Genomic DNA, 23,891 nt, shown 5'->3' with positions numbered 1-23,891 from the left:
CCGTTTCTGAGCAAATTAATTGAGAAACATGTCAACACTCATCTCTCCAGTCATGTCGAACTTACGGGCTGTCTAGACCCCTCCCAGTCCGGCTTTAGGCCCAAATACAGCACCGAATAAGCACTACTAGTGGTCACGGACAACATCAGGATGACCCTAGATAAGAGCCACTCTATGATGTTGGTGCTGTTGGACCTATCTGCGGCGTTCGAAACAGTCTCACACAGCATTTTGCTCAGAAGACTAAAAGAGATCGAACTAAGAAAATCAGCCTTACAGTGGATGGCGACCTTTCTATCAGCTCACTCCCAGATTGTCAACTTAGGCCAGTATCGTTCGGCTCCTACTGAATTGTCCAAGGGAGTTCCTCAGGGCTCATGTTTGAGCTCTACATTGTTTAACATCTATATTGCTCCCTTGGCCAATCTTCTGAGGACGCATGAGTTTATTCCCATATCCTATGCCGACGACACTCAGTTGCTCTTTCCATTCGACAAATGTACCTCTTCTGTGCAGTCGGCCTACTCTCATGGTATGAGAGCTATCTCCCACTGGATGAAGAGTAATTTCCTCCAGTGCAATGTGGGAAAAAGAGAGATTATGCTCTTAGGAGAAGCCCCTTCCTTATGGACTCCAGAATGGTGGCCAATCGATCTAGGCCCCCATCCCGCTACCAAGCTCACAGTTAAAAACGTGGGTATCCGTCTGGATCAAGCCCTCACCCCGAAGGCGCATGCTGCCCAGACAGCAGGTTCCTGTTTTCATATAATAGGCCTGCTCCGTTGAGTCTTCCCTTTGTTCCCTGACTCTACCCGGAAAACTTTAGTCCAGGCACTTGTACTAAGCCGTCTGGACTACTGTAACGGCCTGCTGATCTCCGCCAATGATGCCTCGCTCAGCAGACTGCAGGTAGTCCAGAATACGGTGGCGCGATTGGTCCTCAATGCTCCTTCCAGGACCCCTTCTCGCCCTCTTCTTATGAAGCTGCATTGGCTTCCTATCCGCCAACGGGTCTGATTTAAAATCTGCTGCATTATTCATAAGTCACTGTTTAACCTGGGACCCTCTTACCTCTCGGAGAAATTCCCGCCATATGTACCTTTCAGATCTCTTCGCTCGAGTGCCAAACATCTTCTTGTGGTGCTTCGAGTAAGAAAGGCTAGGAGGAAGAGCCCTTTCCCATCTTGGCCCTCGATATTGGAATGAGCTTCCCATGATTTTAAGACAATGCACTGATCACCTACAATTTAGATTGCTCAAGACCACTCTTTTCTGCGCCTGATTCTGCTGTAGCTGCAACACACCCTCACGGTGTATCCTAAGCACAGAGATACCCCTTCGGGGTCGATTCTAGCGCTACATAAGTAAATAAATAAAAATAAATAAAATAAATAAATAATTCATTTTATGCATTTACTATAAATGTAGAACAAAATAGACAAAATGCTACAGCACTAATAAATTAATTTTGAATTTAAACTATAATTAATGGAAATATATTAAAATAAATTAAAATGATTTTGCTGATATTTGAATTAAAAAATAGATTCCCACCTGAAGAAAAAAAGTATATGTTTTACTGTGTTTTAATAATTAATAAAAGTGATGTACAGATTTAATATAATGAATGTAATTACTTTTTACGAAAATGTAATGTTACATTGTGTTTTAAATTAAAATAGGTTACATAATTTATCACTAAATAATACATATGTTCTATTTTTATGGTGTTTTAACATTAATTTATATTTATTTTTAACTATATTAAATAATCTAATTTCATGTAACGTTATCTCCTATGGGGTTTTATTTTAAGTCCTTACCTCCATTATTTTCTATGCAGTGTTCCAGCCTCAGTGGTTGGCCATGCTTAGTGCTGGGCTTGCTACAAAAGTGCAAGTTACACATATAAGTTAATACAAAAGTGTAAGGTACTGCAAAAACGTAAGTTACAGTTACTGAAAAATTGTAAGCTCCATGTGTAAGTTACTGTAAAATTGGAAGTTATTACAAAAATGCAGTTTGTGAATTTCACTATGTAGTAAGTGCTGCAATACTACTGTATTACTACAATCTTACTTTTGTGAAGCAGCAGTGATATGTCTGTTTTATCTTATATTTCTGGATGGCCCAGCAAATAAGGCATCTGCTAGATGTTTCTGTGTATTATTAAGAGCGGGAAGCATAGATCTTCTGTAGGCATGAGCAGTTCATTCTGCCCTACTTACACACATTGAAAACATGTTTGAGAGGTGTGGATTGGTTTATATACTAGAGTTCGAGGGCAGGACATTATTCAAATGTAATGGTTATTCACCTGTTTTTAGAGCAGAGCAAAATAAAGTGCCACACAAAAACAACTGGAAAGCCCAATGCTCCCATTTCTGGTGCTACAAAATTTGCTAATCCGTACTGCAAAAAAGTGTGAAAAATGCTTTTCACATTGTGGCAGTGTGTGAGAAGCAATCCCAGTGTGACACTGTGGGATAGTGTGAGTGTGTACTATAGCTATGAAACAACAAGTGCAACAAGGTGGGCGAAGGGCATTTGAAACAGCAAAGAGGCACTGGGGCAGATGATGAGCACATCAGCAGTAGATTTCGAGGTAAAGATTAATACAATTGTAGTTGATGCTCTGTACTCTGTGAAGGAATGTTGAGGAAGCTGTATGATTCTCTTTGGCTGTCATGGATCTCATGCTGAAGTCAGGCTTGAAGACCCCGATCCAAAAATGATATGCTCAAGCTTTCCATGGTGATATTTGGAGATTTGATCACCTGTCCGGGGGAATTCTGGGAAAGTCACGGCTTGATGTGCCATATGACAAAAGTGATCTTTCCAATTACTTTGAGGAAGTCAAGTAAAGTCTCAATAATCCAGAAATTAAAATGTTGGTATCCGTGGCGTGACTACACTTTACAAAGTCACAGTTGATCAGGTTACTGTAAGGCCAATTCACATATCAGTGAAGATTACACAATTAAATAGGGAGTTTTTTTGAGTGTGAAGCAAAAGTGTGCAAGGGATGCAGCCCATAACAGGAGGGCTGTCAGAGGACAATATCCTGCAAGCAAGAAATATACCGCCAAGCAGCTGCCTTGAAACCAATGAACTGGAGACATCCATTGGCCAAAAGAAATCTCTCTTCATGCAGGGTTTGAGCAGATGCCAGCTGCCAATGATTTACGGTCAAATTCCCGTGGTACCAAAATGGAACCCTAACCAGAGCGCAAGTAATCAGTCAAATGCCGCTGATCCCAACCTACAATTTGGTGCAACCTAACCTTCACCAGACATTACTCAAGCACCTATAATATCATTGTACCCGGTTTTGCACCCTAAGCGGTCCTTGGTCCCTGGTGGCTCACCAGTAATGCTGCATTACAATACACCTCCCACAACCGTAAATGCAATTTACAACTGACAATGTCAACGATCATTCCACAAGTGCTAGCTTAAACATTCTGCTTAAATGTTCTGCTCAACAATACAAGCAACAGTAAGCAACAGTAAGATTTTAATTGTTAATACACACTGCAGTGTTTACCCGATACCAAAATGAAGGCTCCCTGACCAGTGCGCAAGTAATTATCCAAACGTAGCTGATGCCACTCTACAAGTTACTGAACCCATAATCAGCATCATAAAACACCACACAAGCTCTGATAGTACCGCTCTACATGGCATGGTACCTGACCGCTGACAGCACTTAATTGCTGATACACGTGCATTGTTCACCCAACATCAAACTGGCGGCTCCAGGACCATAACCAGTGACCAGTGTGCATGTAAGCAAGCAACTAAACAGACTCCACTGAGGCCGCGCTACAAATTAGTGCACCCCTAACCACTGCCAGACTTCGCACAAGTGCCTATAATACCACTGTACCTGGTTTTGCACCTGAGGCAGTGCCTTGTCCCTGGCAGCTCACCAGTGTTGCTGTGTCATGACACACCACCCACAACCATAAACGTGCTTTACAATTGGCAATGACAACATTGAACTCCTGCAGCTGGGTCCAATAAATGCCCCCAACCGGACTATTGAGAAAAACTGCATTGAAAAAGTGATGCCCGGCATCCATACTGAGATAAATCTAGCATGATCATGCTGTTGAGCAACTTCAAGGTGAGCGCGAACAAAGTGATAAATACCCATGAAATGGCAGACATCTAAGCACCACCTGCTGCAGCCCTGAAATGCAGCAAGCTCTGCACACTATGCTAGCGATCTGCTAGTGACCATAATACAACTATACATGGGGTAAAAGAACAAAAGCAAACGTCTGAACTTATGAACAAAAGATACTATGGGCACCCTGGGGCTTGTCTGTGTCGTAACTTAAGACCAGATCCACCCTACTAAAAGCCAGTTGCCCGCTGTGGCCTGCCTTCCAGGCTGCACTGTGAGAAAATAAATCTGGCATGTATTAACTTGCAGTTTGATGTTACTTGACGTTGTGTGCACTACCTAGCACTACCTTGATATTGATTGCTATTGTCCTGCTACTGACTGCTATTGTCTGGCAAGCCAATTGACATATTAGAATTGACAATTTAATAGCACTGACAACCTACTCAGCTGGTGACTATTCACTAGAAGCACTCTGTTGCCTGCTCATAACAAACATACAATGGTGTCAAATACAGACAAACGCTATGCGGAGTCAACAAAGCAAGCCGGCTAAGCCTGGTAATAAGAATACCGTAGCAATACACACCATACAACTCAAAGAATTCAAGGAATTCAGACAATAATTTCATGACTCTCTGTGCTTCTAAGCAAGGCTGAATACCTATGCAAAGAGTGCGCCAGCGATTTAAGGAGCATTTGCCCAGCACCCGCAACCTGAAAATCGGTTGTGCCTTACAACACTGCACACAATAGTCCAACGAAGTGAACCGCATCTCAGATCGCTAGACCAACTTATACTACTATACAGGAAATAGTACAGTAAACAAGATAACAAGATGTACAAGGCAACAATATCCAGCCCTATCAGAAAACCAAAAATGCAAAATATGGCAGAAAAGGAGAATAAAGCAAACCTCAAAACGATCAAGGGAGACCCACCGAAACCAGACTCACCATCAAGAGCAAGAATGACATAAACGCTACAATGGAGATGATCTTAAAGAAACTGGCAGACGTCCACGACTTGGCTAAGTTCACTAAAGAAAATATGGACAATAATTAGAATGAAATCTGCGCCATTAAACAAATCTACCACAGGATCGCTGAAACTGAGAATAAAATTAGTAACCGTGGAGATTCAGAAAACAAAGCACAGAAAACTACTTCAGCTCTATCTAGCACCACCACATCACTTAATAAAGACCTAGCAGAACTCGAAGATAGAAATAGACAAGGGAATGTTTGCATTTTTACTATCCCCGAAGGAGAAGAGGGAACAGAAATCTCCTGCATACCTTTTCTAGAGAAATGGTTCATAATAAACACAGATATAATCATCAAGAAAAAATGGAATTTGACAGGGAGCACAGAGTCCATAAGAGGAAGATTCCTAACCAGTCTCACCCGTTCCCCGTTGTATGCAAACACTCCGCTATCAACATGTTGAATAAATCTTGGAATTCATGAGGAAACACAACCACATACAATTGAAAGGCAACAAACCTTTTGTCTCACGGAACTATTCTAACTCCATGGCTGAGACCAGGAAGGGTTTCCTAGCTCTACGACCCAGACTGAAAGAAATTAATTTCCACGACTCATTTGCGTGCCCGGCCAGATAATGAGTACAATATAGGGCACCTCACACATCTTCAATGACCATACTACACTCAGGAAATTCATTAATGAAAAAGATGAAGCTGAAATGGATACGTCAGCACAAAAGACTAGAGCTTCAAGAACCAGTCAATAGCTCACGAACTGAGAGCAATGCCTCATCACTCAGAGGTTCAACTGTCTATAAACTAATTACCAACTGCAGCTCTTCCCAGATGCAAGACTTTGAACTGAAAAACTAGGTCTAACATATGTATGGTTATTAAGTAATATGATGTGACAAATCACATTGGCATACTTCAAATGAGCAGCTGTCATCATGCAAGGTATAGAAATGTAGTTGTTCTACTAGATACCTATTTTGGAACAACATACAATACCATGTAGCTGTCCATGTTTACCACCTTAATATATACCCGTGATGCTGCCACTGTGTAGGAATGTATAAGTGCCTTAAGGTTATACCTAGAAGCATAGAGCGATGAGTAAATACTCTGTGAATACCTTGTTGAGATTAATGAAATATCAATGTAGAATTTGTTTATCCTAGCTAGCAAACCTCTTTGACCATAATACCAAATTGATAAGTAACAATCCGAGCATAGCGAAATGGAGGCTTCCTCACTGAAAAGCAACGTTTGTATTATCTACTGTTGATATTGAACATTTGTTTACCTGGAGGAGCAGTTTCTTCCTCTTATGCCCATGCGTTTTGTGCATCTAAAGGGGGAGGGTGGATGGGGGAGGGGATTAGGCAGGGTTTGTTGGTTAACACTACTTTATTTGATTGTATTTTTGTATGCTGTGCCTTTTATTCTTCTTCTTTACTCATTATTTGTCATCACAAATGTGAATCCAAATTACCGCACTTGTCAGACACCAACCAAATTACTTACAATGTACCCAGGCTTAAGGGAGATATTGTCCTCCTTTAAGAAACAAAGGTTGACTCCACACAGGTGACATGTCTCAGAAACAGACAATTCTTGGATGTAGCCTGCTCTGTAGCAGTGGGTATAAAGAATGGTGTTTTCAGGATGGTCAATGCAAAAGCAAAAATATACATGGTATCAAGTCTCCCAGACAGCCAAGGAAGATGGATTATTTCTAAACTCTCTATGAACAACACTGAATTCTTTGTGGTTAGCGTTTATGCCGCTAAAAAAGACGATCTGTCATTGTGGTGTGAACTCTCTGCACAAATTAAAATGATACCAGACTCAGCCACACTCATCCTAGTAGGTGACCTAAACTTACCATTACACCCTACACTAGACAGAAATTCACAATGTCGATTCCGTCCAAACAAATCACACAAAGCTCTTAAAAATATTCATAGTAAATTCAATCTGGTAGATGCAAGGAGAATACAGAATCTGGACGAAAGGGACTATACCTTTAACTCTTTTCCTCATAATTCATATGCACACATTGACTATATGTTAATCTCGGGCCACTCTATTAAGAAAATGGATCAAATGATAATTGAACCTAGGGTAATATCAGACCATTCCAGCATAACGATGTCCATTACTGATCCCTCACCAGACCCAAAAGAAACTCAATGGAGATTTAACAATGAAACTCTAAGGCATCAAAATAACAAACGATGTATTGAAGACACCATAGTAAATTTCCTTAAAGACAATAAGGCAGACAAAACCTCAGACCTCACCAGATGGGAAGCCCTAAAGGCAACTGTTAAAGGGGTGATACTCAAAATTAGATCTTATTTGAACAGGGAAGCCAATAATAGACTTTTTAAATTAGAGGAAGAAATAATAGCTCTAGAAAGACAACATAGTTTCACTAAAGACAACCAGGCCTTAAATGAAATCAGCAAAATTAATTCTGAATACAACAAGATCATCAGTACTAGAGTGGGTATGTGGATCAATAAACAAAAAAGGATTAGGCTATGTGACTCAAATAAAGCAAGCAAAACATTAGCAGCATATCTAAAACATAAACCACAAACGTTTACCCTTAATGCCATTAAAGATGAGAGGGATTATGTACAAACTAACCCAAAGAACATTGCAGAGTTTTAAAAATGTTTTACCAAACTATCTATAAAGATAATAATACCCTGAAGCACAAAAAATGTAAAACATATCTTGATAAAGCCCAATATGGATGGGCATAATTCACAGTTCTTCAAATCCTTCTCTTTTTATCCAACCCTTATTAAAGCTATATACACATTTTGCTACCTCTGGTCAAGTAAATGATACACCAACAAAAAGCAATAATTGTGGTGATACCAAAAGAGGGCAAGGACTTTTTACTCCCAAAAAACTATAGATCAATCTTACTAGTCAATTTGGAATGCAAAATATATGCCATGATACTCTCCGCCGAATTAAGAAAATACATGTCTAAACTAATCCACCCCTCCCAAGTAGGTTTCCTGAAAAATAGATTCTCTAGCGACAATACAAGGATACGTTGTCATGTCCTAGATAAAGCAAAAACAACATAATCGCCCACTGTAGCTGTCACTCTCAACAGAGAAAAAGCGTTCAATAAAGAAGATTGGAAATACTTACACTTGAGAAACTTTATATTGGAGAACCCCTAATCTGCTCGATCATGGCACTCTACCATAAACTGGTCGCTAAAGTCAGAGCAGGAAGCGCTGTCTCATCCACATTTTCCCTGAAACAAGGTACCAGGCAAGGCTGTCCCGCTTCAGCGCCCCCCCCCCCAAATTCCTACTGGCATTAGAACAATTCCTATGGCACAAAAGGGAGAACAAAGATATTGCTGGTGTCCCATTTGGCGAAACCACTGTAAAAATAGCAGCTTATGCAGACGAAGTGCTGGTCACCACTGAGAATGCTCAACCCTCTATACCCGCCCGAATGACCTCTGTTCAGGAATTTTCAGAAGTATCGGGGTATACTCTCAATAAAGATAAGTCCGAAGTTAAACTCCTCAATAACTATGCAAACAAAAATATTCTGGGCAACTCCAGGTTGGCATGGCATGGCATGGCAGGCCAGATGTATTAAATACTTAGGGATAGAATTCACTAATGACCTAATCCTGTTCCAAACGTGCCTAGACCACCACTTTTTGGGTGACGGAGCATGACTACCTCACACGACGGGTGCTGCGACAAGAAAAGACGAGCGAAACGATTCCTGTCCATCCCAAAGTCTATGATGTGCACCATGCGAGAACTGACGATGGTCAAGAAGGCAGGCTGAGTCTGCGGATCAGAGTGCCCCCCCAGACTATGAATTCGCAGGTTGGTGAACGCCGAAGAGGTGAACTCGCCTAGCCGCTGCGTAGGGGAGAAGAAGTGGTAGCCCTGCCCGCTGGGCCGCATCGCGGGATAAGGCTTGATTGAACAGGTGCCACGTTGGTTCGCAGTGGCTGCAGGAGACAGGAGAGGCCCTTCTCAGGCCTAGGTCGGAGCGTGGAGAGACACCCAGAGGGCGTACTGAAGAGGATGCAACCGGGCTCAGTGGTGGACGAAGATAGGTGCACAAGTAGGAGTGGACTCCCACCCTCACCCAGTAGAGAGTTCCAACCTCCTACTATTGTTTGTTGTGGCAGCAGTGCAGATGAGGGGGCCCGCCCTATAGCAGCGAGGAACCGGCTGCAAGGTCGGGCATACACAGAGTGTATTGGTACAACCTCGGAGGCCCAGACACGGGGTCCCCAGGAGGGGTGGGTGTAGAGACCCCCCAGTACTGGAAGAGACTCAGGGCCCAGGTTGGGGCCTGCTGTTTATTCGCCGGGGTCAACTGCTGGGAAGGGGCCTTGCAAGACCCTTCCTTTCATTTCTTGATATACCAATTGAAGCCTCAACTTATGCCTGAAAATTATGGGACACCTAGGACTGGGGATATGCATCAGCAGCCCTAGAATTTGCTGCCAGGGCTGCTAGTGGAGGAAGCGGCAAGGCGGAGGTGACTGCCTGATCTATAAAAGCTGCTCCTTAGCAAAAACACTGCATCATTGTAGGGTGAAATGAGTTGGTGGTGCACTGCAGACCGACGAGGGAGGCAGGAATACGAGATTACACCACAGAGGGCACCCTTAGGATCCTTCACTCCTTGATGACGCCCATGCACCTGGTGCACTGCACTGCTTGGCAAGGTTAATTGCTTTCTCAGGATCGTATCAAGCTGGGACAGTCACGCGCTGTGCCTTCAGGGTCCAGCCAAGACTCAAGAGGGGGAAACTACTTGCATTCTCCCCTGAAAATCTTCCTGGAAGAGATGGACAAGACTAGGGCTCAACTTGCAGAAGCGCCTCCTGAACAAGAGGCTAACCCAGACGCACAACTGCAGGAACCAGGGCCCTCTTGTGACCCAGTGCAGCTACAATTAACAAAAATTCTGGAGGCCGTCACGGCCACTAACACCACTCTGCACCAACATGTCAGCACGGTATCCGTTGGGTTGGGCATACTCCGGGACAAACAACACAAGCTTGCGGACAGAGTCAAAGCAGCGGAGTCTTCGGTTGCCGATCTCCGCCCTGCACACCTGACAACACCTCTCCAGGTCACGGAACTCACAGACAGGGAACTCACAGACAGGGTCTGTGTGCTTGAACTCAGACCGGAGGATGCTGAAGGGTATAATAGATGCAATAATATCCGGGTGGTTGGGCTGCCTGAAGGGGTGGAGACCACAGACATGGTTGCATACTTGGAACACTAGCTTAAAACTGTGGTGGCTCCGGGGGGGTGTCTCTGCCTTTTATACTCTTGAAAGAGCACACAGAGTGCCAGCGCGCCCAACACAACAGCGCCTAGTCGTACTCCATGTCCGGTGGTAGCGAGGCTCCTCCACTACAAGGACAGAGACACGCTGCTTTATAAGGCCAGAACCGCAGGTCCCTTTATAATTAACAACAGCAAGATTTCCATATTCCCTGACTACACAATAGAAGTGCAAAGGAAGAGAACCTCATTTTTTGAGGTTAAGAAAGCTCTGAAGGAAGAGGCCCTACAGCCCTCACTGATGTTTCCTGCAAGGCTTTGAATTCTGTTTGAGGGCAAGACTCACTTTTTTGAAGACCCGACAGCAGCCTGGGAGTGGATTGAATCCTATAAGGCCACGATGCAGCCTCAAGGAAAATTAATCGCACCCACACAGGTGGGAGCAATGAGGAAAAGATTCTGGAGAGGACCCCGGAGGGTACCAGCAAAGAAACCCAGCCCATCACAAACTGAGAGGGAGAGAGCTGCCACCCTCCAGGCAGTAGTGACAATCATGAAGGGGTCGGAGAGTGTGTCGGAGGCTGGTTTCCCATCCTGTGAAAGGGACAGGGAGTCTGAATCTGAATCCTCGCAGGCAGATAGTAAGCAGCTGCCAGATGTAACATGATATAATTTGATGAGGCAATGGAGGAGAGCAGCAGCGCCCGCCTGCTCACAAGGTATCCTGACTTTGAGTGGGTCAGATGTGTTAGACAATTGCTGTGGGTATGGGCTAACGCGGGTGTAGTGGGAACCACTGCCTTTGGACTGTAGCCTGCCCCCATTGGAAGGCTGAATCTGTGCTTGGTTTTGGTCTTCTAATTCGACACAATGGTTTACTCATAGTTTGGGCGGCTGGCGGTTGCCAGACTGCTCTTCGGAAGGGGAGTTAATGTTAAGGGATGTTTTACATTTTACGTTGCATTACTTTGCTTTCTATGCATGGGTGGCCTGACATGATCTTATTGGGGAGGCGGGGACAGGGTGTGAGGATAGATGGAGCAGTAATGACTGCTTTACAATGGCTGCACTGCATTACACATTACAATTTCTGACATGGAACATCAGAGGTATGGGGTCAGCAACCAAGCGGCATAATGTCCTTGGATAACTACGTTGGCACGGAGTACAGATAGCTATGCTGCAGGAGACACATCTTGTTCAGAGCGAGGTGGAGAAATTACGCAGAAGATGGAGGATACATGGATTTGCCCCCTCCTTCTCGGCATACGCCAGGGGGGTATCGATTTGGGTGAGAGCGGGGGTCTCATTTGAGCCGCAGCATACTCTCACTGATGCAGAGGGTCGTTATGTTCTGGTTACGAGGAGATTGTGGGGACTTGAGGTCACCGTCAGCAGTGTATGTGCCCCTAACCAGGACCGAGTCCCCTTCCTACATAGGCTCTCGGATCCCTTGGCAGACTCAGCAGCAGTAGATCTACTTCTTGGGGGAGATTTTAATAGCGTATCTGATGTTTCATTAGATCATTCAACACCCCCATTGCCGGGGGCTCCAGCCCATTGTAATGCAGCTGGGTTGAGGGAATGGATGGATCATTGGGGGCTGGAAGATATGTAGAGGATGCAACATGCTTCCATAAAGGACTATTCCTTTTATTTACCCGCATATCAGCTACACACATGCCTAGACACCTTTCTGTGTTCTTCCTCCCTTGGTAACACCATTCCCCACACTGAATACTTAGGACATACAATATCAGATCACTGTCCTTTGTTGTTAAAGTTAAACCATTGAGGGCCCGCCCTCTGATCCTTTTATGGTGGCTTAATTCCCGGGCATTGGAAGATGTCTGCTTCAGGGAAACCTTAAAGACCATCATTGACAATTACTTTTTAGATAACACACAGACAGCGTCCACAGGACTATTAGAATGGGAGGCATTTAAAATTGTCATACGTGGTTATTGTCTGGGACACTCAACAGGGGCCCAGTGGGAATTACATTTAGAGCTACGGACACTAGAGGATAATTTGCATCTGTTGGGAAATGCATGGGGAATTGAGACCGATGACCCGGAGGGCCTGGGAGAGGCACAAACACTTTATAGTGCAGCCCTGGAGCAACCGCGGTGCCATGATTGCAGGGAGTAACTCACAAAAGGAGGAGGAAGGAAGGCCGGGTCGATTGTTGGCATGGCTGGTCCAGCCGGAATCCCGGGGTTCTTTGATTAATGAGCTGAGGGATGGGGGTGAAGACGTTGTTTATGATCCTGAAGTGATTAACGCCCTGTTCTGCGATTATTACAAGGCCTTATACTGTACGTCACCCCCGATCCTACTGTAGGAGCAGAGGGACTTTTTGAGAGAGTTGCCGTGCCGGAAGTTGGACGCTCAGGCAAGGGGGACACTGGGTGGACTGGTGACAGAACATGAAGTCCAGGTTGCCATTAAAAGCATGGCTACCGGGAAGACACTTGCCCAGATGTCCTCCCAGCAGAATTCTACTAGCATATGTCCCGGCATTGCATCCTATATTAGTGGCTCTATATGCAGAATCTCTGTGGCTTGGGCAGCGTCCGGACTCTTTACATGATGTAGTAGCGATCCCTCTCCCCAAGACCACAACCCTACTGGCTTCCACAACAGACTTCCGCCGGCTCTCCATGCTCAGCATGGATTTTAAACTCCTAAGTAAAATTATGGTGCTTCGTTTACTCCCACCGCACGTGTGTACCTTAATAGACTCCGATCAAAATGGGTTTATCCCAACTCGGAATACATCCCTTAACTTTCGGAGACTATATTCAGTTTTATTTCACCCAGAGGTCCAAATCCCTCCCATTGCGGCCTTTTTATCGATCAGCCTGCAGAAGGCCTTCGACACCGTGCGGTGTGATTATTTGTTTGAGGCCATGCGACAGATGGGCCTCGGGGACGAATGACTGAAATGGGTGAAATTATTGCATGGAGGCCCTACGGTTCGGGTTCGAACAGGAAGGACTGTGTCCCAGCAATACGGAATCTTCTGGGGTACTGGACAGGCCTGCCCCCTATCACCGCTCCTGTTTGCCCTGGCAATTGAGCCGCTAGCTGTTCTGTTCAGGATGGGCAGAGAAGGAATAGGCGTACCTATACGAGGGCGCAAATATATCATCTCCCTTTGAGCAGATGATCTTCTGATTTATCTGGTGGATGCAGCGGAAGGCACTGCCACATCCCTTGTACTACTGGGGAACTTTGAATGAGTATCAGGCCTAAAAGTTAATAAGACTAAGACTTATTTGTTCCCTGCAGACCCTTTGCTCCCCACCCCCCAGAACTTCTGGTGGAGCTTAATTGGGCACAATGCACCTTTAGATATTTAGGGATCCATATTTATCACTCTCTTGATGATCTCTGAGAGGGCAACCTTGGGAGGGCGATTCGATCCCTTGTTCCCTTCTGGTGCTCCTTGCGTCTACCTATAATGGCTTGGATCTCCCTATCTAAAATGGTTATGCTCCCACGCTTATTATATTAATTTATTAATCTCCCAATCAAATCCCAGTTAGCTGGTTTTGTCAACTGGATTCTTTATTGAGGGGCCTTATTTGGGAAACGGGAAGGCGCAGAGTGTCCATAACAACCTTGCAGAGTCCCGGGAGGGAAGGAGGCTTGGGAGTTCCAAATTTTGAATTATATTTTTGGGCCTCCCAGTGGTTGGAAGGAAAGTGGTTAGAAGCCATAGATCAGGCGGAGAGAGAGGTGATTTCCTCATGGTTACTGGTCAAATTGCTTAACCCAGCGGTGGATAGCCCGCATTACTCACCGTTGTTGGTCACAGCTCTGCGATGCTAGAGCCAGGGAGTGGCTAAGACGGCCGGCACCCCCTTGTACTTTCCAGTTCTGCCATTGATTGGACTGCCTCATGGGGATCCAATCTCTATATTTACAGCTGAGCAGTTGACAGTCTGTACTGGGGTGGGACTCGATACTGTGGGAGATCTTTACCACCAGAATACTCTTACTGCTTTTGAGGACTTAGTGGTAGATGCAGGCCTCGCACCTGGCCAGTTCCTCCAATATGAGGCCCTGATACGTGCATTTAGGGAATTATGGGGCGGAGGTAGAGAGGAGCCTAAAACGCACCTGGTGTTGCATTCTTTGTTAAGCCTGGGCTCAGTCGGCAACTTGGTGAAGTGGTTATAATACTCTCTGTCAGAAGCAACTCGTAACCCTCTGACATTATTGCGTGAACACTGCGAGATGACTCAAGAGAGGGAACTCACAGATCCGGAATGAAACAGAGTACTAGATTACCACAGAACAGTTTCACGTAACACCAGGTTGAAGTATATGCAGTTTAATTACTTGTACATGACTTATATGACGCTGCATAGGCTAAGAGTTGCCTATGGTGGTGTAGCCCAGAGTTGCCCTAGGTGTAATTGTGCAGACATGGATTTTGTTCTCAAGACATGGGTGTACCCCGGTCTGAAATCACTTTGGGATGAAGTTGTGGCGGTGGTGAATACAACGCTGGGGTGCACACTCTGTCCTATGGTCAGGGTCTGCCTACTGGGGCTCTTCCCTATTCTGTAGTGTAGTTCCTATTTCCCTTATAGGCTCTACGATTTGGAATAATATACACTATAGTTTTTGCATAGGACTAAGGTCAGTATGCTCCTATCGAGTACATTAAACTTAATTACTTGTGTGTGCCAGCTAACTCAGAGGTCACTAGAAACTTCTCGAATAAACAAGAAGGGATTAGTTTCTGACAACCGCATAAACATGACAACTTTGTTTCCCTTAGAATCGGAACGCGTCTCAGAATCGTGGAAACAATAGATAACAATTTCACTCAGTCAATCGTACATGCTTAGTTTCTCCAGAGGTACACAGAAATAGATAGACGGGCGTTTCAATAAAAAGATTTATTGAACAGTCTTGTTTCTTGTGTAAGAGATATGAGCTGTTACAATCATAAGACAGTAAGCAAGATATAATACGCACAGCGTAAGCAGTAAGAAGAAATAATACTGTAAAAGCATTGTCTTTTAGCTATGACATATATTCATATATACATACATAAATAACACGGGCTAAAAAGTGAATACTCGTCTGATGCTTCTAAATAGTTCTACCCCAGTGTACCTAACCTAAGTGTAGTATGAGGTAAGAAGTAGGTGCTGTTTTCTATAGTATGGTATATACTAAGTTTTGTATGCCAAGAGTCCCTCTAGGTTCTAGTCAGCTCCATACCTTTAGAATGAGAGAGGTGGGAATCTCTTTCCGGGTATCAAATTTAACACCCCGCGAAGGGAGTCAGAACACTGGAAGTTGGATTCTCTGCAAGCAGGGATGACAGCGTCTGGTCAGTGCGTCAGGCCGGGATATGGTCTCTTCCGAACTTGCCGTGTGCAGTCAAGTTGTGCTGAGTCGTGCCGTGGTTTGCCATGGTAAGGGAAGGTATATTTATACCTGGAAGGTGCTTAGGAATGCTAGCATTGACGTAAAGTCGGGCAGAGGAAGACGTCATGGATGAACCCCTAAGGAATAGTAGTTCATGCATAATAGATGAGTTCTTGGAGAAATCAATAATCCTAGGTAGGGAAAGTCCCGACGGCTTAAGGGTCTGGTTTCTAAGAACTTGACTTTTAATTGCTGGTTTGCAGTTTCAAGTATTACTTGAACTGCTTTGTATCACTGTATTTCTAAGAATGTTATTCACTAGATGACTATATGAATATGCAGATATGCCAAATGCCTGTGAAGACCTGGGCACACCCTTTAACCTTACCCCCTTCTCTTCTATATATTCTCACACTTCTGATCCGGATGCGTTATGAAGATCTTTTGATTTATTTCAATTTTGATTCCCTCTTGCTATCCTTGTGTTATTGCTTGTTCTAGTAGACTCAATAAAGATTATTTGAACAAAACAAAAAAAGGAAATGATACATGAGAGGAGCATTTTGGGCAAGATGACATTTCAGTTTGGACTATTGTCTGTGACCACTACTTTCTCGCCTAACAGACTCCTTGTGAAGTACAGTGATTGAGTCCACCTTTTGCTATCAATGACGTCTTCAGCTGGTACATGTTTTATTCACAGTAACGAAGCAAATATTTGAGTTAAGAGATGGAATTTATTTTATTTGATTCATTTGGCTGATCTATTTTGCTATGTGGTTTGTATCCACAGAACAATGGACTGTTTTCCGGAAGGCTACAAAGACATAGTAACATTCATTCAAAAACTGCTCAAAAGACATCAATGTCCAAAGGAGGACACACTGTCCGTCCTTTGATTCTCACAGTTATGAAAACTAGAACAGGGTTTTATAGGTAACGTACCTGACCAATTCCAAGAAATGTTACAGATGGGAAACTAGAAATAAAATGAAACAAGAGAAATAAAGTGTTAAAAATTATTGTTTTCATGCAGATACAGTAATAGAGCAAACACAACTACACAACACTGCAGCCTCATAGCTCAAAGGCTGAACTGGACATTTTTATGCAAATGCACCAGGTTTTATGGCGTGGGAAGCTTGTAGAATGTACTGTGTCATCCACATTGGTGTGCTACTAAAAACAGGGGTCACTCTAGCATACTGATATTAATGCAAAGTAAAAATGTGATATATACTCAAGTGGCCTACCTTGAAGATGAAAGTTACACCCCTCTTGAAAATGAAGAGCTTACAATTGGCCTCATTATGGCCAGCGGGAACTCTTCATTCCAAATATTTATTAAAAATGGGACATGCAATAAACACTGCAAAAAATACTGCTAAGCTTTCGAATTCAATGCCCTCAGTTCTTAGAAAAAACTGAGCTGTTTTCTTTCTGGACAGCTATTAAAACATGGCTTTTCAACAGTTAGACCTCTGTTCCTTTCTCATCTCTAAGTTGTCTGCTTAGGCTTTAATCAGTTTTCCAGAGCTATAGCGCCTAGACACCCCAGGGTAGTAGAGTGCTCTATAAATTTAATTTTCCTTTCATTTAATTTCAAATGATTCCAGGTGTGACATTGGGGCAGGGCAATTGCTATTGTATTGCCTGAAATTGCATAGTTTCCTATTATTTGATATATTTAAGTGAAAAAAAGCAAAACGGTTTATAAGGGAAAAATTATATTGTGGTGGTCCTCTAGCTAATGCTAGGTAACTTCCTAGTTTAGTAAAATAGCTACTCCCTGTTCAAGGTTCCATTTCAAAGGTGATACATTCTTTAGTAAGAACTACTTACATTACACATAAAAAACAAACAAACTTAATTGGCTCCGATTGGTCAAATTATAGATGTTATTACCCAACATTATGGTTTTAATGTATTCATCCAAACGTTTGAAAACTGAGTCGGACTGACAGAACTAAAACTTGTACCTATGTCCTCTGGAGAAACATCCAGACTGCTGAACTATCCAATTAGCTAACCGTGATCCTGATTCACAAATCAGGGATAGGGCTGGCCGGTGAGCTTTTTTGTCTAGTTGGATACCTGATTTTGTGATAGAAGAGTTACCTAAATCAAGTATGCTGACTTCCGCAATCTTAAGTAAAGGGACTTTGGTACATTTTCGGGGGTGCACTGAAGCCTGATTACATACTGGCTTAGACAGGAACAGTATAGGAATGTATTTTGTTATATTTAATTGCGTTAACCGACTGAATTAAAGTTGTATATACCAAAAATCACTGTTAGAAATGGGATTTCTGGCTAGCTGAAACTTGCGCCAAAGCGAGGCAGAAACCACCACTCTAGTCAGGATAAGGGAGTTACACGTCTACAAATAACCCCTGCTCACCCCCTTGGTAGCTTGGCACGAGCAGCCAGGCTTATCTTAGAGGCAGTGTGTAAAGTATTTGCACATAACCAACAGTTATACAGCGTACGCACTACAAAAGGACACCACACCAGTTTAGAAAAATATCCAATATTTGTATTTAATTAAAATAAGATCAAAAACGATAAAAGCTCCACAATAGTATACCTAAAAGTTCACAGTTCAAAAACTACGTTGATGAAAAAGAGTTCCTTGGGTGGATAGCTCCATCCGGGCTTCCACGGCGTTGTGAGCACACAAGTCCAAAAGCAGTTCTGGCTGACCGCGGGGTCGCGGCCAACTACAGTGTCGGGAAGACCCGCAAACAGTACCTTTCAGAGATGCAGGGCGATGGGGCCCTTGAAGTCACGCGCATTGCAGGTCGAGCTCCTCTCTGATGGGATCAGGAGCACTGGTGCCAACAGGCGTTGGGTGCTACGGTGCGAAGTGCAGCGGTGCGGCGTGCGGTGCCCCTTGGTCGTGGTGCGAGCAGCGGCTCGGTGGCGGAATCTGATGGCGTCGTCAGTGAGACCAGTGTCACGGTGCGAGATGGAGGCGGTGCTCGTTACGGTGCTAGCAGGTCACAGTGCAAGCAGCGGTGTTATCGTTGCTGGAGCGCTGTCGTCGCTTGATGAACTGGAGTCGATGACACCGGCATCGGTGGGCCAAGGCTGCGGTGTGGGATGAGGGCGGTGTGTCGTGTAACTTACGGTCGGTGCCCCCGAACCACGGTGCAAGCAGCGGCGCCGATTTCGGTGGGAGGTGGCGATGTCAGGAAGGCCACGGCGTCGTCGTGTAGCGAGGTGGTGCAGAGTGTGGGCCCACAGGTCATGGTGCGAGCAGCGGCTCGGTGATGGCGTCAGCAGGCGTCCTTGGTGAGATTAGGGTCGCGGCGTGGCGGGGGTGTCCTCTGCGGTGCCAAAGCTTCAGCGTGAAGCAAGGCGGAGCGGAGTACGGTGCCCAAAGGTCGGGCTGCGAGCAGCGACTCGGTGATGGCATCAGCAGGCATCCTCAGTGAGACCAGGGTCAAGGTGCGGCATTGCGGTGGTGCCCTCTGCGGTGCCTTCAGGACACGGGTTCGGCAGGGTCATCGTAGACGTCGTCGAGTGGCGTTCTTCTGGTTGCAGAACAAAACACACAGTCCCCAGTGCTGCGGGTCGAAGAACCTGAAGTCTCTGCTGTTCCTGAGACTTTGTGAACAGGGGGCAAGCTCTACCTCAAGCCCTTTGAGAGTCTCACCAATTCAGCTGCAGAAAGTCCAGTCCAGGCCTTTCACTGCCCACGACAGAAGCAGCCACTGCAGGTCAGCCCAGCAAAGCACGCAGTAAAGCAGTCATTCCTCTTAGCAGTTTCTGCTTTGTCAGAGGCAGACCAGGCCCTTAGAGGTGCAAGGAAATTCCTCCCCCTTCCCCCATCGCAGCCAAGGTCTAATCAGCCCTTTCCTGACCTATCCAGACCATCTGGTGCCCCTCCGGCCCCCCAGTCTTCTGTCCTCCAAAACCCAGACAGGCAATCCACATTCCAGCAGGGGCATACGGGATGACCGAGCAAAATAATACCCACTTTCTAAAAGTGGCCTCTATGAACTCAGAATAAAAAGGACACCCTCGCTAAAGGCTGCGTCTTTAGACGCTGAGTTCAGGCATACCAAACTTCATTCACTTGTAACTTTTTCAGGCTACGTACGTGGGTGGCACAATCCATGCTGCAGGCCCACGAGTAGCGGTTGACTCACAAGCCCCGGCACCCGCAGTGCCCTTTACTGAGGACTGACAAGTAAGTCACACATCTAATCAGAATACAATTTACCACAGGAGCACCAGCGCTTTACCACCGATCAGCAGTATGAAAAGCGTGCAGAAACGTTATACCAGCAGACACAGAGTCAAAACCGGGAGGGCAGAAAGCAAAAACTCGTGGAAACACGCCAAAAGATGCCAAGTCTAACAATCACAAATAATGAAGTTTATTTAGGTATGCATTAAACAAAATGCATTATGTATTAGAAATAGTTTGATTGTAATTGTTGCTATTTTAGCACTTACAAAAACTCACAATAGTAATGAGTGCCTAGCAATACCTTCTTTAAACTTAATCTCCAGTAACTTGTAAACTTTAAGAGGTATCTGTTGTGTGTGTGTTGACTGTAAAAATAGATAATTTGTAGAGCTAACAGTTTCACAAATTTTTCTTACGCAAAACAGAATAAATATTATATTATATAAATAAAAAGAACACGCCCAAGCAAAAGTATGCTAACTCAGTCTCCACATTTAATTTATTTAGTCCTTGAGAATGAGCAATGGAACAGGACTGCCACAGACACATTTAAAGGTCAGGAGGGAGGAGACATTGCTGCATATTCTGAGGTCTAACCACAGGTTCCCACATTTGGTGACAATGTGGGAACCTGAAAAAATAACATTCACTCGCAGCAACTTAGTTAAATTATCCACCCAATCTGGAAAGTCTTAGAAGTGAGATCCCTGCCTGTATTAACTATCTTTTTAAGAAAAATAGAACATTTAAAATGTACACTGAATTTTTATCTGCACCTAAGTATTTACCTCTGATGTCACACAACTCACATTGGATGACAGTAGAGTGCTAATTGTTCTAATCTTCCAACTCTTCTACCTCTCAACTTAGAAATCAAAAAGCAAATTGTTGTGATTGCACTCCTTGTACTCCTCAGATTTAAACACTAAACTACTAAAGTGTTCTATCCGGGTGCAGTCTCTGTCCATGAGTGCCAGAAAATAGAAAGATTAGCCACGAGTTAAGTGACCAAGTGGTCACCACAGATGCTGCTGTATCACAGATAAAAAGCCTATTAGAAATATTCAAATGAAACGTGTGTCATTTCTATGATAACATTTTTCATTCTTGTTGTTGATTACTAATGCATAACTTTTTAGTTACTTCCGATTAGTGAACATGTGATTATTGCTCCAGTATAAAAATATAATAATTTTCCAACTGAATTTCCCAATTGAATATTCACTGCCTTCCGAATGCGTTTCGGATCATTATCCTTCATCAGGGGTCAATTGGCTTTTTGCAAACAAATCATAGCATTATGTGGGCGTGACCTTTTTCGGAACTTTACGTGTGTGCAGAGCGTGGTGCTTGCTGCGCCAAACAACATTGGCCATAGGGGCATGTATAAAGTCACTTCTGTTGTTTCTGATCTCTTAACAAAAATGGGCCTAATGATGAGAACATAGGACAGTCATAAAATTATCTTTGCGATGCTTGTAGACCATACGGGGTCCTAAATAAGCCTTTGAAGAGGTTTAACAAAATACAGGCTTGAGCTGTGTAAACATCTTGGGAAAGAGTCTTCTCCTTCACACTTCATCTATAGCTCTAATACTGATGGCAATATATATCATAAAAATAGTATTTTTTCTCTTTCTGTGTATGATTATTTGAGTGTAACCATGTTGGTTGTACTTCCCTTTCACACCCTGCTTCTCTATGTAGTCGTTCCTTCGGCATAGCCTGAAGGATATATGGATAGGCTACATTTATATAAGGTTAAAGTAGCTGGGGTGTTTGGTGGATGATCTGACACTTAGAGTAGAGGTAACCAAACAAAAGCTCTGTTATGTCTGGTTACACACATTTTACTGTTTTATATGGCTCTAGGTGGTTGCTCACTATGGAGACGCAAATTATCAATATTGACTACTGCTTAATTTTTCCTAATGTAATGCCATGTTTGCTTACTACTACGAGGTGCAATCTTGGTAAAGACTCTTGAAGACAGTCTGAATTAAAATACCTTTTTTACAAAAAGGTACAGTTAGTAACGCCGAAGGCTGCCAGGGCCATGGCAAGATACACAGCCCTGAAGGCTACCTCGAGGTAGGTCTCCTGTAAGACTCCTGCCTAAACCACCAGACAAATCTGGTGTGCAAAACTAATAGAAGGTAGTGCAAGATTTACAGCGGGATGGGCTAAAAAAATACAGTTTACTGCCACAGGGAGGACCTGAGCAGTGAGCTATGGGCCTGAAGTGCACCACAAACAAAGCTCAGCAGACCCAGGAAACCAACTGTGTAAAGCCCTAAATGGTGCCTGAAATAAAAGACTCTCTATCAGGCAAGGGCAGACCCTAAAGACCCAAGGAGGAATATTCCAGAAGAAAAGGCAAAAAGGGTGTTCTTGTGAGCTGATTAAAAGACACAAAATGAGCCCCAGATTACAAATCCCTCAATCGCAGCCCACCTGGAGCCAGGATTACTGGTCCAAGCGGCTCATCAGGACATGCCTAATATAAGTCACCAAGGAAGACTTAGGAGAATAGCTGCCCAGTGTGTGGCATCTCAGGTGGAGCACAGTGCTAATCTACAAGTGGTACAACGAGCAATATCCACTAGGCCACAAAGGCCACATTGGAGAAGATACTTAGAGAATGAGGCCCATACGTCCACTAGAGAGACGTAGTTTTCACTTTTGGGAGACCTGTGATGCAGGGATATTTGAAGTTTGAAGTTTATTTTATTATGCTTGATTAATTAAAACCATTGCATACACTAATTCTTTTAAAATAGAATATCTTACACTTTTATGATAAAAGCATTGTTAAAAATCCCGGCATTTATAAAAAATTAGTAAATAAGAATAAATAAGTCATTCAAATCATTGGAGGAAATGCTCCAATTATTAAAACTTTCTGCGCATTGCTCATGTTAGACAATAAATTTTGTTTCAACTGTATCCATTCTTGTAGAAATTATGTCTGTTCTTGTAGTATTTAGTCCTTGGCCAACACAGACCTGTGTTTCAATCTTTTTGCGGTTATGTCAAGGAATTTAGTTTAGCTGCACTATCTCTGGGTTAAAACACAACATTACTGCTTGTATGTAAGACCTAGCTCCATACTGTCTAAACACTGGTTTTAGCAAGGTTATCCTTATGTCTCTTAGCTTGTTACAGATGCATATAACATGGATGACATCCTCGACACCACAGCCTCATAAACGACAAGACTGGTCTCCTCCTTTTCACTCCCAAGGAGGTAGGAATTGATTAAAGGGCCCACCCCCAGCCGGAGGTTTAGGAATTTTTCCTTGGTATTGATTTTTATTCCCATTTTCAGGTAGAGTTGGGGTTTAAGTGCTTTGTATGTATTTAGGACCACTCAGCCATTAGACTTTTTGGCTAATGCTTTTTTATCCTCTATAGCAGATAATAAGCGGGTTACCTTTGTTATAGCTTTTTTTAAAGTGAAGTGATTCATCGAGGTGTTCCACAAGTCTGTTAGACCTAAAAGTTGAATGGATTCCTGGAGGTACTCGTTTGCTGGTGATTTTCCTGAGCGAGACAGTTCCATCCAGAGTTGGTCATTCAGGGATCCTTCATCATCACCTTTGATCTTATGCCTGCATTTCACAAATGCTCCCCTTCGTTCCATTATCTGAAGCCCAAATTCCAACCGTATTTGGGCTGGGGAGAAGTTTCTGGGGAGTTGAAAGATCGCTCAGTAAGAGTTGGATATTATATTGTCGAGGATTGTTGCATCTTTTCCCTTCATCGTTTCACTCCCATAAGCTATTGTAGGCTGAAGTTTAGCTTGCAGGACCCTTAGCAAAGGGTCGAGTGTCAGGTCCGGTAAGAGCTTCTTCAGTGGCTTTATG

General features: G+C 43.9%; 1 protein-coding gene across 1 annotated transcript in view; it reads right to left on the bottom strand.

Annotated features, from left to right (window-relative positions):
- SLC35D2 (solute carrier family 35 member D2) overlaps nt 1-23,891 on the bottom strand; it is a 316,836-nt gene that overhangs the window by 202,427 nt on the left and 90,518 nt on the right. Inside the window, exon 2 of the mRNA XM_085632885.1 lies at nt 16,773-16,806. Coding sequence (XP_085489011.1) covers nt 16,773-16,806 — 34 coding nt within the window. The remainder of the gene's footprint in view (nt 1-16,772; nt 16,807-23,891) is intronic.

This window comes from Triturus cristatus, chromosome 2_1 (genome assembly GCF_964204655.1).
Source record: "Triturus cristatus chromosome 2_1, aTriCri1.1, whole genome shotgun sequence".
In the NCBI taxonomy this organism is placed as follows: domain Eukaryota; kingdom Metazoa; phylum Chordata; class Amphibia; order Caudata; family Salamandridae; genus Triturus; species Triturus cristatus.
Note: the sequence above shows the minus strand (reverse complement) of the source record. Positions and strands in the feature narration are given on the sequence as shown.